The 15,335-nt window shown below is 41.7% G+C and overlaps 1 protein-coding gene across 1 annotated transcript in view; it reads right to left on the bottom strand.

Annotated features, from left to right (window-relative positions):
• The window catches only part of tenm3 (teneurin transmembrane protein 3), a 198,826-nt gene that overhangs the window by 125,148 nt on the left and 58,343 nt on the right, over positions 1-15,335 (bottom strand). Inside the window, exon 3 of the mRNA XM_041933771.1 lies at positions 6,599-6,866. Within this exon, the coding sequence (XP_041789705.1) occupies positions 6,599-6,866 (268 nt within the window). The remainder of the gene's footprint in view (positions 1-6,598; positions 6,867-15,335) is intronic.

The raw sequence follows: 15,335 nt of genomic DNA, 5'->3' as shown, positions 1-15,335 counted from the left end.
CAAATGACTATCTGTGAATATGGCAAATGTACAGTATATAGCAAATATATTTACCATTTAATCTGTAAAAGCTTCTGTCTTACAGTTTGTGAGTGTGAGAGGGAGAGAGAGAGAGAGAGAGAGAGACAGAGAGAGAGGGGGAGGGAGAGAGAGAGAGAGTGTAGCATATGTTATCCTAAGCACTCCAAGGTTTATTCTCGAGGCTGTAAATATTTGTGAGAAAATTGTATTTGCAAGTCTGCTCACAAACAGGCACACATGTGCCTCGAGCCTGGGTTAAAAGAGTGAGAGCAAGGATGAGAGAGGCACAGTCGTGGCATCATGTCGTGTGTGTGTGTGCGTGCGTGCGTGTGTGTGCGTGCGTGTGTGTGTACGTGTGTGTATGTCTGTGTGTGACTGACTGTGTATATGAGAGCGGCTGAGAGAACTGTATATAGGGTAAAGATACGTGGCAGCTGGTGAGTGTTTTGTCTGCAAAGATTAACTATAGAGTCTATATGATACCATGGCTGTTTGACACACACACACACACACACACACACACACACACACACACACACACAGACACACACAGTGTATCTGACACCGCGTCAGCTGACAGGTATGTTGAGGAGACAGCAGCCAGTGTTTGAACAGGACACAAACCTGGCCTGTGGGAGTGACGCTGATCTTGTCATCAGATCGGATCCAGTCAGTGTGAGGAACTCTCGAGATGTGATTTGATTGGTGCTTCGTGGGTTGTGTATGGGACCATTTGTGTGTTACATCTTCTGTCTTTGTCTAAGTCTTTGCGTCACAATTGATTTTCAAACTTTGACTGAAGGATGTTGCTTGTGTCCTCTGACATTAAGCTGGTGGACGGATACAGCTTTGAAACTGTCTTGGGGAAAACACCTTTTCTTTTTCTTTAAGAAGTCAAATATTCAAATAAAAGAGAGTGATACTGTTGAGTGTGAAACTTGACTTGCTGATGAAATACTGGTGTCTGCTCTTTTCAAAGTGAGCTGGCGGTTTGTACTTGAAAGATTGACTCAGGTTTGAACTTGTGTTTTGGGCCAAATTGCTGACGAAACCTGACTGAGAAGAGGCCTAAAATGGGAATAAAGAGTGGATGATCTTGAAAATAGACTGGAATGACTTATCATTGGTCAGTGAGCAGCAGCAGAGCATCATCTGCCTGCGTAACTGCCTCAAAGCTGCAGGGCAGCCACCTTGAAAAAGACCATTTAACCCACTCACGCTTCATGAACGCTCTCCTACCAAAGGTACTTCATCGTCCCTGTGGTCTAAATTAGATTAGATCTCTGCTAATTCAACATGTTGTGCTCTTTATGAACATGGTCACGGGCAGTTCTAGGGTCAGATTTCATCCGGGGATTAGCCATGAATCTTTGAGTGAGTCTGGAGTCATGCTTTGATTGATAAATATTGAAATATCAAGAAGTGTTATATAAAATTAGTATTATTGCTTCAAACACATGCTCAATTGTCAAAAGCAGTTTTTGGCTCCTTTAATGTACATGAATTAATATTTTAAACTAAAAGGAACTCGTCTCAGCCTGATAATGTGAGTAAAACTAGCCTGGCCAGCAGGGGGTGCTGCCTCCTGAATTCTGCCTAGCGACACAGAGCCGAGAGACCAGCTCACCAACAGCATGGAGAGCAGCGACTCGCAACAAACTTTTATTTAAATGGCTAATTAGTTTCAGCTCAAGTGTCATCTGTGCATTCTACGAAAACCACAAGTTGTCTTCTGGTTCGTCATCACATTTGCCAAGTAGAAGTGCAATTATCCTGAGTGTGAAGGAAATGTAAGTCGTGTATCAGCCCATTCCTGTTGGGAGCGAGTGCACTGTGAGTTAAACACTTATTATGAGTTATCTGAAATCTGGGGGAGAGGGTGAGTCAGGTTGGTCTACAGGTTAGACCCAGACCAGGCAGGAGAGCTGTGGCTGGCAGTGACCTACACCAAGACTTCAGTATCATCACTATCACCATTAGCGGGGACAAGGTGGCTTATGTTTTCTAATCTGCCTGCACGCTCATGTGGAGAACACACACACACCCAGCAAGCTGTAATAGCATGGTGAGCGAACCCTTTTTAAAGCTGTTAGACTTCATTCTGAGTTAACGCAGATGCCCTGCATTGTGTTTATTTGCTTCATTTTGGTGGCCTGAGTGTCACAACATGAAGCTCGCTATTGGAAACTCTCCCTGTATGGGGCTAGAACAGCGACTGTACGTGCTGGCGTCGAAAATAAAATGTGGTGTTGAAAAAGGAAACGTTGTCATTGAAACACTTGCACTGGAAAAAGTTGTATTGGCACTGAAACAAGTATTGGCATTGGATGTTCCACTGAAACGTAAAACACAGACATTAAAAATCATTTCACTTTGTTTTGATATTTTTTCAGTGAAAATTTTCCTGTTTTTTCTTTATAAAATGACAACTCTGCTGACAATAAACCACTTGATTAAGGTTACAAGACGGTCACGGTTAAAAAGAAAGCAACATTGTCATCGGAAACAGGAAACAGCCAACAGTCACTCATGTTAAAGACCCTGACCTCCATTTGTGGAGTTCAAATTTGGCATTCAGCTAAACTAGTAATGCTGTTGTTTTTCTGAGGTGGACAAAAAGAGGCAGATTATGTTTTGTGACATTAATACTGAATTATTATGGTGTATAATTTCAGATGGCAGCTAGGAAGAAAGAAAGACAAGAAAAAGGAAAGAAGGATTGGATTTCTTTGTCTGCGGGACAGAGAGGGAGCGCTGGCTGCAGCGTCCAGCAGAGGATGGATGTGTTTGATTTGCCATGCAGGGAGCGCCTCCAAGTCACACAGCATTATTTTTCAGCTCCACCCCGCGAGCTGAGATTTTTTCTTACTCCGTCTCCTGAAGCCCTTGCTAGTTGCTTCATCTCCAAGTCTGTCTGCCTGTGTGTGTGTGTGTGTGTGTGTGTGTGTGTGAGAGAGAGAGAGAGAGAGAGAGAGAGAGAGACAGGCTATTTCTTACACACACCCTCATACATACCACAGTCTCATACTATAGGGTCTGTCCCCTCAGTGGGGGTGGGCTCAGGTTTGAAAGATGATGCTCTGAACTCTGCATGTGTGTGTGTGCGGGTATGTGTGTCTGTGAGTATTACTCACTCTGTCGGGACACAAATCTGTTTTTACACAGCCACACTGTGGATACTCACCTTCCCCATAACGTAATGCTGAAGACGTGGGTTAAGGGTTAGTTTTAGGTTAAGGCAAGACATGAATGCAAGTCAACGTAATGTCCTCTGAAGTGATGGAAGCTCGGCTTTATGTGTGTGTGTGTGTATGTGTGTGTGTGCGTGTGTGTGTGTGTGTGTGTGTGTGTGTGTGTGTGTGTGTGTGTGTGTGTGTGTAGCATTTTATATGAGTTTAAAGCTGAGCCAGGGACATGGTTTGGCTTTCCCAAAGGTCCAAGCATTCTCCAGCACACACATGCAGCCAAAATGTTGGGGGTTGTAAAGATTCTAGAAGCAGACATTTCCCCCTCTATCAATCTATCAGCATCCCCTTTTTTCTCTCGGGGAATGAGACAAAAGCGAGTGAGGCAGAGAGAGAAGAAAGAAGAAAAGAAAGAGTTAGCTACAAATTGTCTGGTGAATTAAAGGTCAAGGTTGAAGTTACCCTCATAAATTGTATGTGTTCGTGTGTGTGTGTGTGTGTGTGTGTGTGTGTGTGTGTGTGTGTGTGTGTGTGTCTGTGCGCCCTGAGCCTTCATAAGAATATCAAACTGCACCAGGGTTCAGAGTTTGGCTGTCCAAGAAGTCCACAAATTCCCATACACAAACACAAAGGCAAGTGCTGGAAGGGACGAAGACAGTCGCCCTGTCTTTCTCACTGGGCGAGAGACATTAATAAGAGCAGGACAGAAAAAGGACGACGTGGTGAAAGACTGAGTGGGCAACGGACTGTCTGTTGAACAGAGGCTCGTGTGTGTGTGTGTGTGTGTGAGGAGAGCTTGGAGGCAGTGGGCCTTTACATGGTCACCAGTGTGATGCTCGACTGTGGTGGAGATAAATATAAGAGAACTGCATGTGGCATTTGTATTCAGCAAAGCTCAAAAGAGAGAGCTACAAATCGTTGAGAGAATAGGGATTTAAGGCACAAATTATCCAATAAAACCTGTGTCACCGCTGAGAAGAAAAAAACAGCAGCATCGCGATGCTCTCTGGAGCTTTGAAAGGACAACTTCAATTAAAGCTCTAAAGGTCTGGGAAAGTAAGAAGTAAAAGGCTTCAGCAAGGACACTGATTCAGTCTACGTCTGGATTCACAGTCTGCCTAAACGCATCAGAAAATGAGCAACATTTGTGTCGAGTCTTCAGAGGTTGCAACACGAAGAAGACAAGAGCAGTGAGTACAGACCAGTTAGCTGAATTTCACTGGGAATCACACAACAGTGCTCTGTTCTGTTCTGTTAGCTGTCCAGTGTTGTGATGGTTTGATGTTGGGGTGTGTGTGTGTGTGTGTTTGTGTGTGTGTGCGTGCATGCGTGTGTGTGTGTGTGTGTGTGTGTGTGCATTCTGAACAGTCAGTCTATGGGGTGGATGAAAGAGAGAAAACTAAAGAGAATATATGAAGGGAGATTGATGGAAAAATTGAATTAAATAAATAATTAAAATAAAAAATGTACATTCCTAATATTAGTCCTTCCCTTTGCTGCCACCATTGCTACAACAACAACAACAACTACTACTACTTCTACTACTACTAATAATAATAAGTGTGGGGGGAGTGCCGCCCCGTCCACTGGTAGCGGTGACACTGAGGAGAGAAGTGGGCGGTAACTCGATTTTTCACTAAGCTGTGGCAAATCAGTGCTGTTAAGAAATGAGTGAATGTGCTTTTCTGATCAGTATAGATTGGCATTACAATCTCTGAAGATCTGATTTATCTCTTCGGGTGAATGTGTGGGCTTCCTTACTAATGGAGATCGTTGTTTTTTCTTTCTTTTGTTTAATTTGATTTGCCAAAATTTACTAGATTTATCATTAAGGTGAAAATGTTCTTGTTGAAGTCTGTTTTTTATTGATAATTTAATTTACTTGGAATGTATACTTTTAGTTTGTTCTGGGTTTCCACTGTTGGGTCACTTACATTAATGTATTCAAGTTGTTTGATTTTTTTTTCTTTCTTTCTTTTTTTTTAGAAACAGAAAATGAAAGACTGCTTCCTGTTCCCCACAGAAGAGTTGGCGATGACTTTGGGTAACTATTCATTTCTAGGAAGGAGGCCCACTTCTTTTTAATGAGACTGTCAATATCCAGAAGAGATGTATTAAAGTCGTCTTTGTTACCAGTGCAGCAAATTGTAATGTTAATGGTTAATTATGAATAACCGCATAATTGATTTTTTTTTTTTACTTTTTTGACAGGCGTCTTTACATTTCTTTACATATTCTGGCAGCAACATTAGACAGTGGCAGACAGAGAACAGATTCCAGTGGTGGACTGGTGGATGTGCACTAGCTTACTGGAACAGATAAAAGTGGACAGTGACATCAGCTCAGGTCTAATGAATGTTAATGAGTGTGTGTTACACACCCTCTCCGTCTGCAGCTGCCGAACACAGTTCAGACCAGTGACTGGTGGGGCTCTTTCAATTTGATGGAACAGAAACAACCAATGTGCGCCCTGTCTGGTCAAGCCAAGCTCTCTTCTAATTAAATAACAGGATGAACAATATTTCCTTTTCCGTTTCATTAAACAAGAGTCTGATGAGGAAAAAGAATCACTATCTATCATGATACATCACACTGATTTGCCTTAAACAATGACACAACAAAATGAGACTCAGCATTTGCATACAAACATCTCAACTGATTATTCGTCTGATTGCAACACACCTCTACAGGATTGTGCTTTAACACATGTGAAGGTATTTTATAGACCTTTTAAACTGCAATAAATCAATTAGCACTTTTTCTAAACATAGTTTAATTCAAAGTTGATATTGCCCTTGTTCCTTATCTCATCTCATGATTAAAACTTTACTGCATTCACTCCAAAATCTGCTCAGGGATGAATCACCCAGGCTCAGGAATGACCGCCCCCCCCCCTCAAAAAGCTGGTAGCAGAAGAGACAGATCAAAAAAAAAAAAAATCATGAATAAAGTTATGTGTTTGTAGGATTTTTAAAAATCTGTTTTGTTTAGTTTAGTTTAGTTTTGTTTTCTGACTGGCTGCAGGTGTTCTGAAGGTAAATTCCAGCCTGCAGTCACAACTCTGGGCTTCCTTTTGGATACACTTCCTGTTAGACTTGCTAAACCTTAATCTGATTGTGCTTTAAAGTTTGAAGGATCATTTAGCAGGGTAAATTATGCTGCTTGAGGACACTTGTGTTGGTACGAAAATGTAAAATCCAGGCCCTCACATTAAAGAGAAAGCCCCACTGAGCGTCATCTTTCCATTAACACTGTCCCCTTCAGCAGTGATGCTGACACTGACAGCTCCAGCCACAGCTATGGCTCTTCACTGTGAAGCCTCGGCCTCAAAAGTCAAACTTACTGAAGGAAAATGCTGTCGACAGATGGAAAGTAAGATAAAGTGCATTTACCTTGTTTCCAGTGGCACATTGCTACCCAGCACCCAGCTGTCTTGCAGCGGGACGCTCTCAGGTGGCGTGGTCTGCAGCTCGGCTGGTGATTGGCCGGCCACGGGGGCCGGGCTTCCAGTGGGAGGGGTAAGCTGCCGCGTTGAGTTCAGGGATTGGCCGGCGTGGTGCGTGGAGCCCAGAGATTGGTTGAGAGCTGTAATTGAGGGCTGCTGGCGGTGAGGGGGAGGTACCGGAGGCAGCGTGGAGCCGTGGTGATTGGATGGTTGCTCTGTCAACACGAGGAGAGAAGAATGGTCAGAAGGGTGCTCGTCTTTGTGCTGCGCTTACTACACTTCAGCTCTTTAAAATGTCAGCGATTCACATAAAGTGGTTGATTTTGAACTTTGGTTTGGCTTTTGAAGGTGATTAATGACAGACTGGCTGAGCGAAAAAGCAAGGCCCCATTCATGTAGCATCAGAATTTTAGGAGAAAAGAGATTTTGGGATGCCTTCAGGTTTCATTGGATTGTAGTAAATTAAAACTATTGGCACCAAGAATATCCATGCATTTACTGATGAGCTTATCCTTTTCATGGCTGTTGGGGAAAATAATGTTTACATTTCATTACATTTCAAAAGGATGCACATCCAACATGGACAGGAGCAGATTGTTTGCTTGTCAGCTGAGTTCGTATCTAAACCTCCCTCTCACATCGGCAGTTTAAACAAATGGAGCTTGTGGGGTAAGTATAGTTTATTGTTGGAGTTTTGCTGCTTTTTGTAACTCAACTGTTTCAGTCTTTGTTTCAGCTGATAGAGAAGGTGTGTTTTGTCCATAAGGACCAGGGGATACTTACTGTCTACTCATTTTCTGAATAGACATCTGCATAGTAAAGAGGAGAATCTCCATTATATTCAACTTTCAGGTCATGTTTCATGATTCAGTGACACACACAGGGTCTCATCTGTAGGAAAACACAATTATCAGCATCTCATATGGAGAGAGAGAGAAACAGCCGGACTTTTGCAGTTCATCAGAGTACATATGAATTGCCGTGATGCAGTAATTGGCAGAAATCTAAGCATGGTGCCTGTAGCAGTTCAACCTGTTGAGACGATACAGTCAGACAGCCTGTCTGAATATATCAGCCCTGAGGCTATGGACAGACTGAAGATGCTGAGGAAGATCAGCAGTTTTTGATCTTTCATAAAGATCAAAAACTTGAGTCTTTACCAAAGTAGTGGTCATTAAATTCAATGCATAGTTTAAAGAAATGTACGTATGTGAAAGTTCTGACATTCAGTGAAATGAATTCAATGAAATTCATGTGATGACTTTATCTGCCGACAAATACTTCTTGAATCTTGATGTCTGCGAATGTGAATCAGGTTCACATTTTGTTCATTTAAATGTCTGAGACAAATGTAAGAAGCTGTCAGATTCAGCAGTCACCGTCTGTGGGCTTTGATGTTAACCACTATGTAAATTTCACTGCAGTGTATGGGCCGGTCAAGGCTGGCGAGAACTGAAACCCAACGCTGCTCGACTCAGCCGGGCTGAATACTGATCAGTGATTGGCCTTCAACACTCAGCTTCGTTTTTGTAAAAATATTTGCTCAAACTTGACCTGGCTTCAACTTTTCCCTGCTGTTTTTCTCCAGTGCTTTTTGGCTCCTTTTCTGTCTTCAGGGTGCTCTGAGGGAAATGAATGGCAATGCTGGTATTTGATTTGCATAAAGAGCATCAAGTCTCCATTTCCCAGCCCTGCTGTTATTCATTCTCCACTGTCCTCACAGGAGAAAATAGAAAGCAGAGAGAGAAAAGGGATATGTGCAGGAGCAGTGGGGAGAGCGAGGGAGGGCTTTCTGGTTGTGGAGGATGTGCTTGCTTTCCCTCTCTCTCCCCCTCGCGCTTTCTTTCCATATGCTGTTTTGCCGGCTTAGTAATTGCTCCGCTTATGCAAACCTTCAAGGCTAAATGCCGAATGCCACACACACACACACACACACGCATGCACACACATCTGTGCTTGTATTCTTGTGAGGACGCTCATTGACATAATGCATTACTGAGCAGAACCGTAGGTTTCTGTTGTGTGTATCAGGATCGATGTCCCACTGGATCTTCCCAACATATCTCTGCTGTGTGTGTTCATTACCATGAAGCCTCATGCAAGAGAGTGTGTTCACTTCACAAGCTTTGTACAGCACACACAATCACATCCGTGTGTACATGAGTCCAAAAAGTGCAAGTAGCATTCAGGCCGAAGGGACAGCATGCACCGCCCCACTCAAATACTCATGTAACGTATGGGGCACGTTTATTCTGTATTTAAGACAAACACTAACCTAAGATTTTTGTTCAATGATTTCATGTTCAGATAACAGCAGTGGAAAAGAACGAGATGAAAGCATGAAATCGTGCACAGATAGAAAAGAACGACCGCGAATAGGAATATTTAAGTATTTCATCTTGGAACTTCATCACTAGGCTCTTCACGAAGCTGCTGAGAGGAACTTTTACTGAGGAATAACAACCATATTAGTGAGCATGATGTTGTTTCAGTGGACCCACAATGATTTGCTAGTTGGGAACCAGTCTGTGAGAGTGTCTCTGAGCAGTATTCATGTAAGGAAAGAAAACCTAATTGGAGGCAACTGTGCATTTCCATGTTGTAATGTAATTGAGGTCCTGGTTGCATGTGGATGTGAAGACTCGCAGCCTTCAGGGACAGCTACTGTGCCACACCAAGAGACATCCAACTGGGACATGAGCCTCAGAAGCCTCAGGCAGCTTTCCAGAAAAACGCAGGAATCAGTTCAGCCTGGACACTGGCACTGACTAATACTTTCTAGCTGCCACCAAGAATGACCTGTGTGTTGATGACAGGACTCTTTTTCTGGTTGCTAAACATGTCTTTGTCTTTGGGTGATGCTGCTACTGGGACACGTAGAACAGCATCTACAACACACGGTCTAATGATGGCTATTAAGCTGAATTTGACTTTGTCATGTGAGAGCACACATTACGGTTTGTGTGTTTCTTCAGCTGACAGGCATGTTCTGCTTCATGAATGACTTCAAAAACCAAAAGAAATGTTCAAAATAAGGCTGACACAGATGCTATTTTAAGGATTTTCCCTAAATCATCCAGTAAAGACTCGAACACTTGTAACGTTTAGATGTTTAGTGAAAATGGCCCCTGAAGTGTTATATAAATCATTTATTGTCATCTGCCAAAGAACTGGCATGGTCGCTAAATAGTCTTTGGTTTGATTTGGATCCAAGACGGTCTTCTAGTGCCAAGGCAGCCATTGATCCCAGTTTCCACCATTACTCATTATTCACACAATTTCTAACACGGCTGCCAATTTAGTCATTGATAACATGCTCAGGCAGAGTAATTACTGGAGCTAGAATAAATGATCTGTCTGGTACGTGGAGGAGAAATTGATCTGGAGGACTGAGCAATTAAAATACAACATCATGAATGTTATGCTCACAGGTTCATTGTTAGCATTTAGTCTAGAAGTAATGTGATTTGCACTCCAACAACCTGTGGTTAGTTCCACCCGCTGAACCTGCCAACACAGACATTAACCTCGTTTCTTCCTCCGCTAGAAGAGAAATATTTGTAAAACTATAGCTATACAAAGTTCTATGATTTCTGTTGCTTTCACAGCATGTTGCTGAATTACTTCTTACTGTATAAGCTGTGTACAGTGTGTTACTGTAGATTTTCAATACATTATGGGAAAATGTTACTATAAACCTGAAAACAGTAAATATTTTGCAAGCATTCTTCAGGTGTAGCTCTCAGTGGGGTCTGTGCAGCAGAATGCAGACTGCAAATCAAACTGTGACCAGTGTTTACAACAGTTTACAAAAAGTTCCTGTGTCCATGTCTTAATATCTTTTATCCAATCACGTGTTCACAAAGTGTTCGTGAACCTCCCTCTATCCTCACTTGTGAACAACTAGGCCTTTCCAGGATGCTCCTTTTATACCCAATCATGATACTATCACCTGTTACCAATCAACCTGTTTACCTGTGGAATGATCCAAACAGGTGTTTTTGGAGTGTTCCACATCTTTCCCAGTCTTTAGTTGCTCCTGTCACAACTTGCTTGAAATGTGCTGCACCAGATTCAGATATTTACAACAATCAATGAAGTTAATGAGGTAAAAAATTAAGTATGTTGTCTTTGTACTGTTTACAATGAGTATATGTCCAAAAGGTTTAGCAAATGATCCAATCTTGTTTAATTACTGTTTTACAAAGCGTTCCAAATGTTTGGAGTTGGGCTCTTAGTACGGCCCACTAAAATGACTGGCTTCATTTATATTTAGTTAATGATTTATTGGATTTAAGAGACTTAAAAATCCCCTAAATTGGACCTAAGTGTACTCTCACTTACAGATGATGATATATATTTTCATTGAACAACACAAGGGGGGACTGGACAACATGACAGTCAGAAGTCAACAAATAACACGCCCCATATTATGAGTCCACTGTCCACCTAAAATCCCCTTTTAAATGTACTGAGAATCGTTGGCCTCTGCTTTGCGACTACTTTACAGTCTGAAACCAAATCCTAAATATGATGACAATATTGAAGTTTGTTTTAATCAGAACAGTTGTGGTTTGCTGACTGGACTCAGACTTATGGTCTGCACTGTATGTGTACAGTCATTATGAATCCACTTACAGTGGCTGCAGTTGTCTTCTGTTCCGCTTGGTTGTGTACTTTCATACACTCTGCCTTTTAGAAATGCCTGTCTCCAGTGTGATCAGAGTGCGGAGCAGTGCTCCTGCACCTTCACATTCATGCACAACTGTTTATATAATGTGAGTTACGCAAGTCAACTGAACTACTGAGGCCATGTTAAAGCTCCTGGTTGGATGTCAAAGTACCAGGGCAGCTGGAAGGCTCATTTCCTCTTAGGTGCTTTATTTTTCATTACAGAAAGGATGTTTTATCATTTTGCTCCTCCTCATTCAGCTTCATAACATTATCCAACTCTTGTTTGATAAAGCTACAATAGAACACTGGCCAATTTCTTAGAACTCTCTTATCAATTTTCTAAATGAAATAAATAATATAGCAGACTAGCTTGTTAGAAACAGTTTTTTGGACTTTGATTGTATTTACAGAAGAATGCCAGACTAAAATATCACTTTTGTCTGTGCTTCACATCTTTCAGTAGACTTTACAGTGCTGGCACTGTTGGGTATCAGTGGTTGACAATTCCACTAGTCCATAAGTTATTGTTAATTTGACAATAAACATTTTACAGTGTACTTCATTTGATTTGCAAAACAAACTCAATTATCAGTTCCATATATTGGCAAAGTAATGTGAGATGAGACATGCTAAGTTAGTGGAGCTCAAACCAAAACAGGGAGGAAACAGCCTGTTGCTAAATCCTCCTTGGACTGCAAGTCATTATTTATTACACCAAAGTTCCTGCAGGATGATAAACAATCACACATCCACACAACCACACACACGAGCACACACAAATCTCCGTTTACTTCAATGCACATTGGATTTTCAGTTGCTCTGGAGCATGTGTGTCAGCAGAAAAAATATTCCGATCCAGAAAAAAAAAAAGATGAGAGCAAGACAGATGAGCAGTGAGGAGGAGAGGGCAACAGACCCGGAGAGGGACAGATAAAGGTATGCAAATCAATGAAGATACCAAAGAGGTTGCTCGAGTGAAAAGAGATGAAATCATTGGTTGGAACTTTCATTTTCTCCACACACTGAACTGACGAGCTGAAACTTATTCAGGCAATCAGCCTTTACCATAGGCGATCTGAGTGGAACTCACCACGTTCACTTCACATGTGGGAAGCAGCCCATGCCAAATGAAGAAATGATCCGATAGTAAGAATGCAGGCTTAATTCATCAATAAAGTTCCACATCTGAAAAATACAACACTTCAGGAGCCACTGAAATAGATCCTATCATTTATCCATGCTAGCGTCTTTGGTCAAATGAGTTTCTGAAATTAATTCTAACTCCCTCAGCTAAAATAAAAATCCATGCACAATCAGTGCTGTGGAGAGGCTGCAGCCTTCTGCGTCAGCTGCCACAACGCAGCGCAGTGTGGGGAAAAATAATGGACCCAGCTACTTTACCGCTCCAATTTCCTGATTATAAAACACAAGTATCTGTCAGGCATCTCATTTATTAAACATGAGGTTTAAATGGCATTTAGTCTTTGAAAGTCATTACTGTTGTTTTTGTGCTTTTTGACTGAAGCTGCTGATAGTAGAACGTTCAGTGTTTCACCCAGACTTTTTGTTGCCTCACCAAAAAATATTAAACAACTGAACTCTGGTGATAAAAACAATAAAAATAACTAATACTATCAGAACATACTCATACTTCAGTGGGATGAAATTAAAATGTCTCATTATGCTCAAGTAAATGACACAACAATTTATACTGACTCATTCTGGGAAACACTAACTCATCACTTAGATGTGACCATTTATTTTGCAAATCTAAGCGCTAATATGTCCAGATGCAACATGCCTGCTTTATCCTTGTAAGTATGCTTCTACTGTATTTAATATATAAACCTGTGATCTAGCGACCTATCAACTAATACCACTTAACTAACCAGCACCATTAATAGTCTTCATGATGAAAATGCATGGTAAGTGTCAGATCTGCTCAATCAGCATAGGTGGAGTTTAATCAAATCAGTGGCTTAATGCAAAGCCTGAGTCAACCAGCTGGAAAACCTGTCGTTCTGCATATGAAGTAAGGAAGCACATCTACATCTATTGGATGTACACTGAGTGCTGCAATTCACAGCCTTTACCATGCTGCAGGAGATCATGGCTGTTCAGAAAAGTTTGTTGGATTTATTTATGTTTATCATCATGGGTTCAAAAATGAGCTTTATCTTCTGAGCCAGTATTGCACCTAAAGGTGTTTGGGAGTAAATGATTAGCTGCACTCCTTTATATGTCAGCCATAGAGTATTATGTACAACTGGGATAAACATCATCTACATAAAAATGAGATGATTATCTAACTGCGGTGTCCTATAGCTACTCTGTAGGCACTCTGGCTTTGGTCGTAGGCTTACCACAACACAACAGTGCCAAATTCAGATGGTCTGTCACTCGCTTTGCTTAATTGCCTCCCAGAGGAACTTTTCTGGGTGCTTGAACTGTCAAGTGGAGAAACATGCTATAAGAAATTTGAGAAAGAAAGGGAAAAAACCAAAATGAAAGCCTCAGTCAAGGAAAAAAAACAAAACAATGCTACATGAACCCCCTTGAACTGCTGTGTGTGTGTGTGTGTGTGTGTGTGCAGTCACCTTACTGTAGTTACAGTACGGCAGAACAAATGTTTTGTAGCAGCGTGTGAGCCCTCAGGCATTATCTTACTGGAGAATGTGTGTGAGCCTGTGTAGTTCATGCACACACAGCTCTCCATCAGCGGGATGGACTGATGTGTGCACAGTAAATTGGCATCTCAGTGGAGCAGTGAGGTGAGGTGTTGTTGAGGGAAGAGGTTATTTGTCAAAGGCAGAACGATTACAAGTTTCACTATGACCCTCTGTCTCCATCTATGTATGTCTGTGTCCATCACTGTTTCTGTTCTGCACAGCACTTATTCTCTCTCTGCATCACTGCCTTCCCTCTATCTCGTCACTCTCTCATAAACCTTGTCAAAAGTTATACATTTCCATTGTCAGTGTTTCCAGGGTTTTGTTCTTTTTGTCTCAACTCTGATTTCGCTGTACACTCAGAAAAAAGCAGCTCTAGTCAAGGGTTCTCTGGTTGGCCACTAAAAAAGCAACAATAATACATTTTGTCATGGGAGCATTTTCTACAAACATGACTTAGAGCACCATGTGATGTGCAGGCTTTGGAGTATGGAGCCACGGAGGACTTCTGAAGAAGCAGAAAAGAATTGCTATGATGATTTGCTGTGTTTATAAGACTTTTTTCAGTTTTGTATGCGTTAGAACAGATCCTGAATAACTCTTCTTTGTGGGTGCACACAGGAGATAAATTATGACAAGCAGCCACAAAGATTCAAATGTAACATGGCAATAAATGAGTAAAATATATTTCTAGAATTGAAATAGAGAAAGAAATCGACAAGTGTAAAAACACTAATGGGTACAAATGTAAGATAAGGTTGTGACATACCATAAAAAAGAAAAAAAAACAGATAGAAATAAATAAATAGAACAACTGAAGTGGGCTTCAGTTGTCCTCTCTTATGTTGTTCAGGGTTTGAACCCCATAACTGTTGATAGAAAATTGAACAAGTAGAGAAGAAAAGAGGCTCCAGAAAAAACAGTGACTCTGGAAGTCAATTAAGAGTTTCAGACAACAACAATGGTCAACAAAAAGAGTTTAGACAAGGTGAACGGAGGACAACGTGGACTAGAAGAGAGGCAAAAGAAAGACAAAGGGAGGGACAGAGAAAGGGCAGGAGTGAGAGACTTCAAGGAAAAAAAGAGAAAAGATCCTGGAAAAAGTAAAAGACTCATTGACATAGAGAAAGAGGTCAGTGGAAGAGTTAAGACTGATGGCTCCTGAAGCATGAAAACTCATTCCACCTCTGGACTCCCAGCACACAGAGGGGACAGAGGCAGGCCTCTATCCCCAGCCAGGGGCTGCCTTTGTGGGGCATGTAAGTGGAGAGAGCCCCTCTCTGCTCGATGACCCACACAGGGAAAAGGACGGAAAAACACAGTAAAAGAGACACAGAAGGC

Source organism: Chelmon rostratus, chromosome 3 (genome assembly GCF_017976325.1).
Source record: "Chelmon rostratus isolate fCheRos1 chromosome 3, fCheRos1.pri, whole genome shotgun sequence".
Classification (NCBI taxonomy): domain Eukaryota; kingdom Metazoa; phylum Chordata; class Actinopteri; order Chaetodontiformes; family Chaetodontidae; genus Chelmon; species Chelmon rostratus.
Note: the sequence above shows the minus strand (reverse complement) of the source record. Positions and strands in the feature narration are given on the sequence as shown.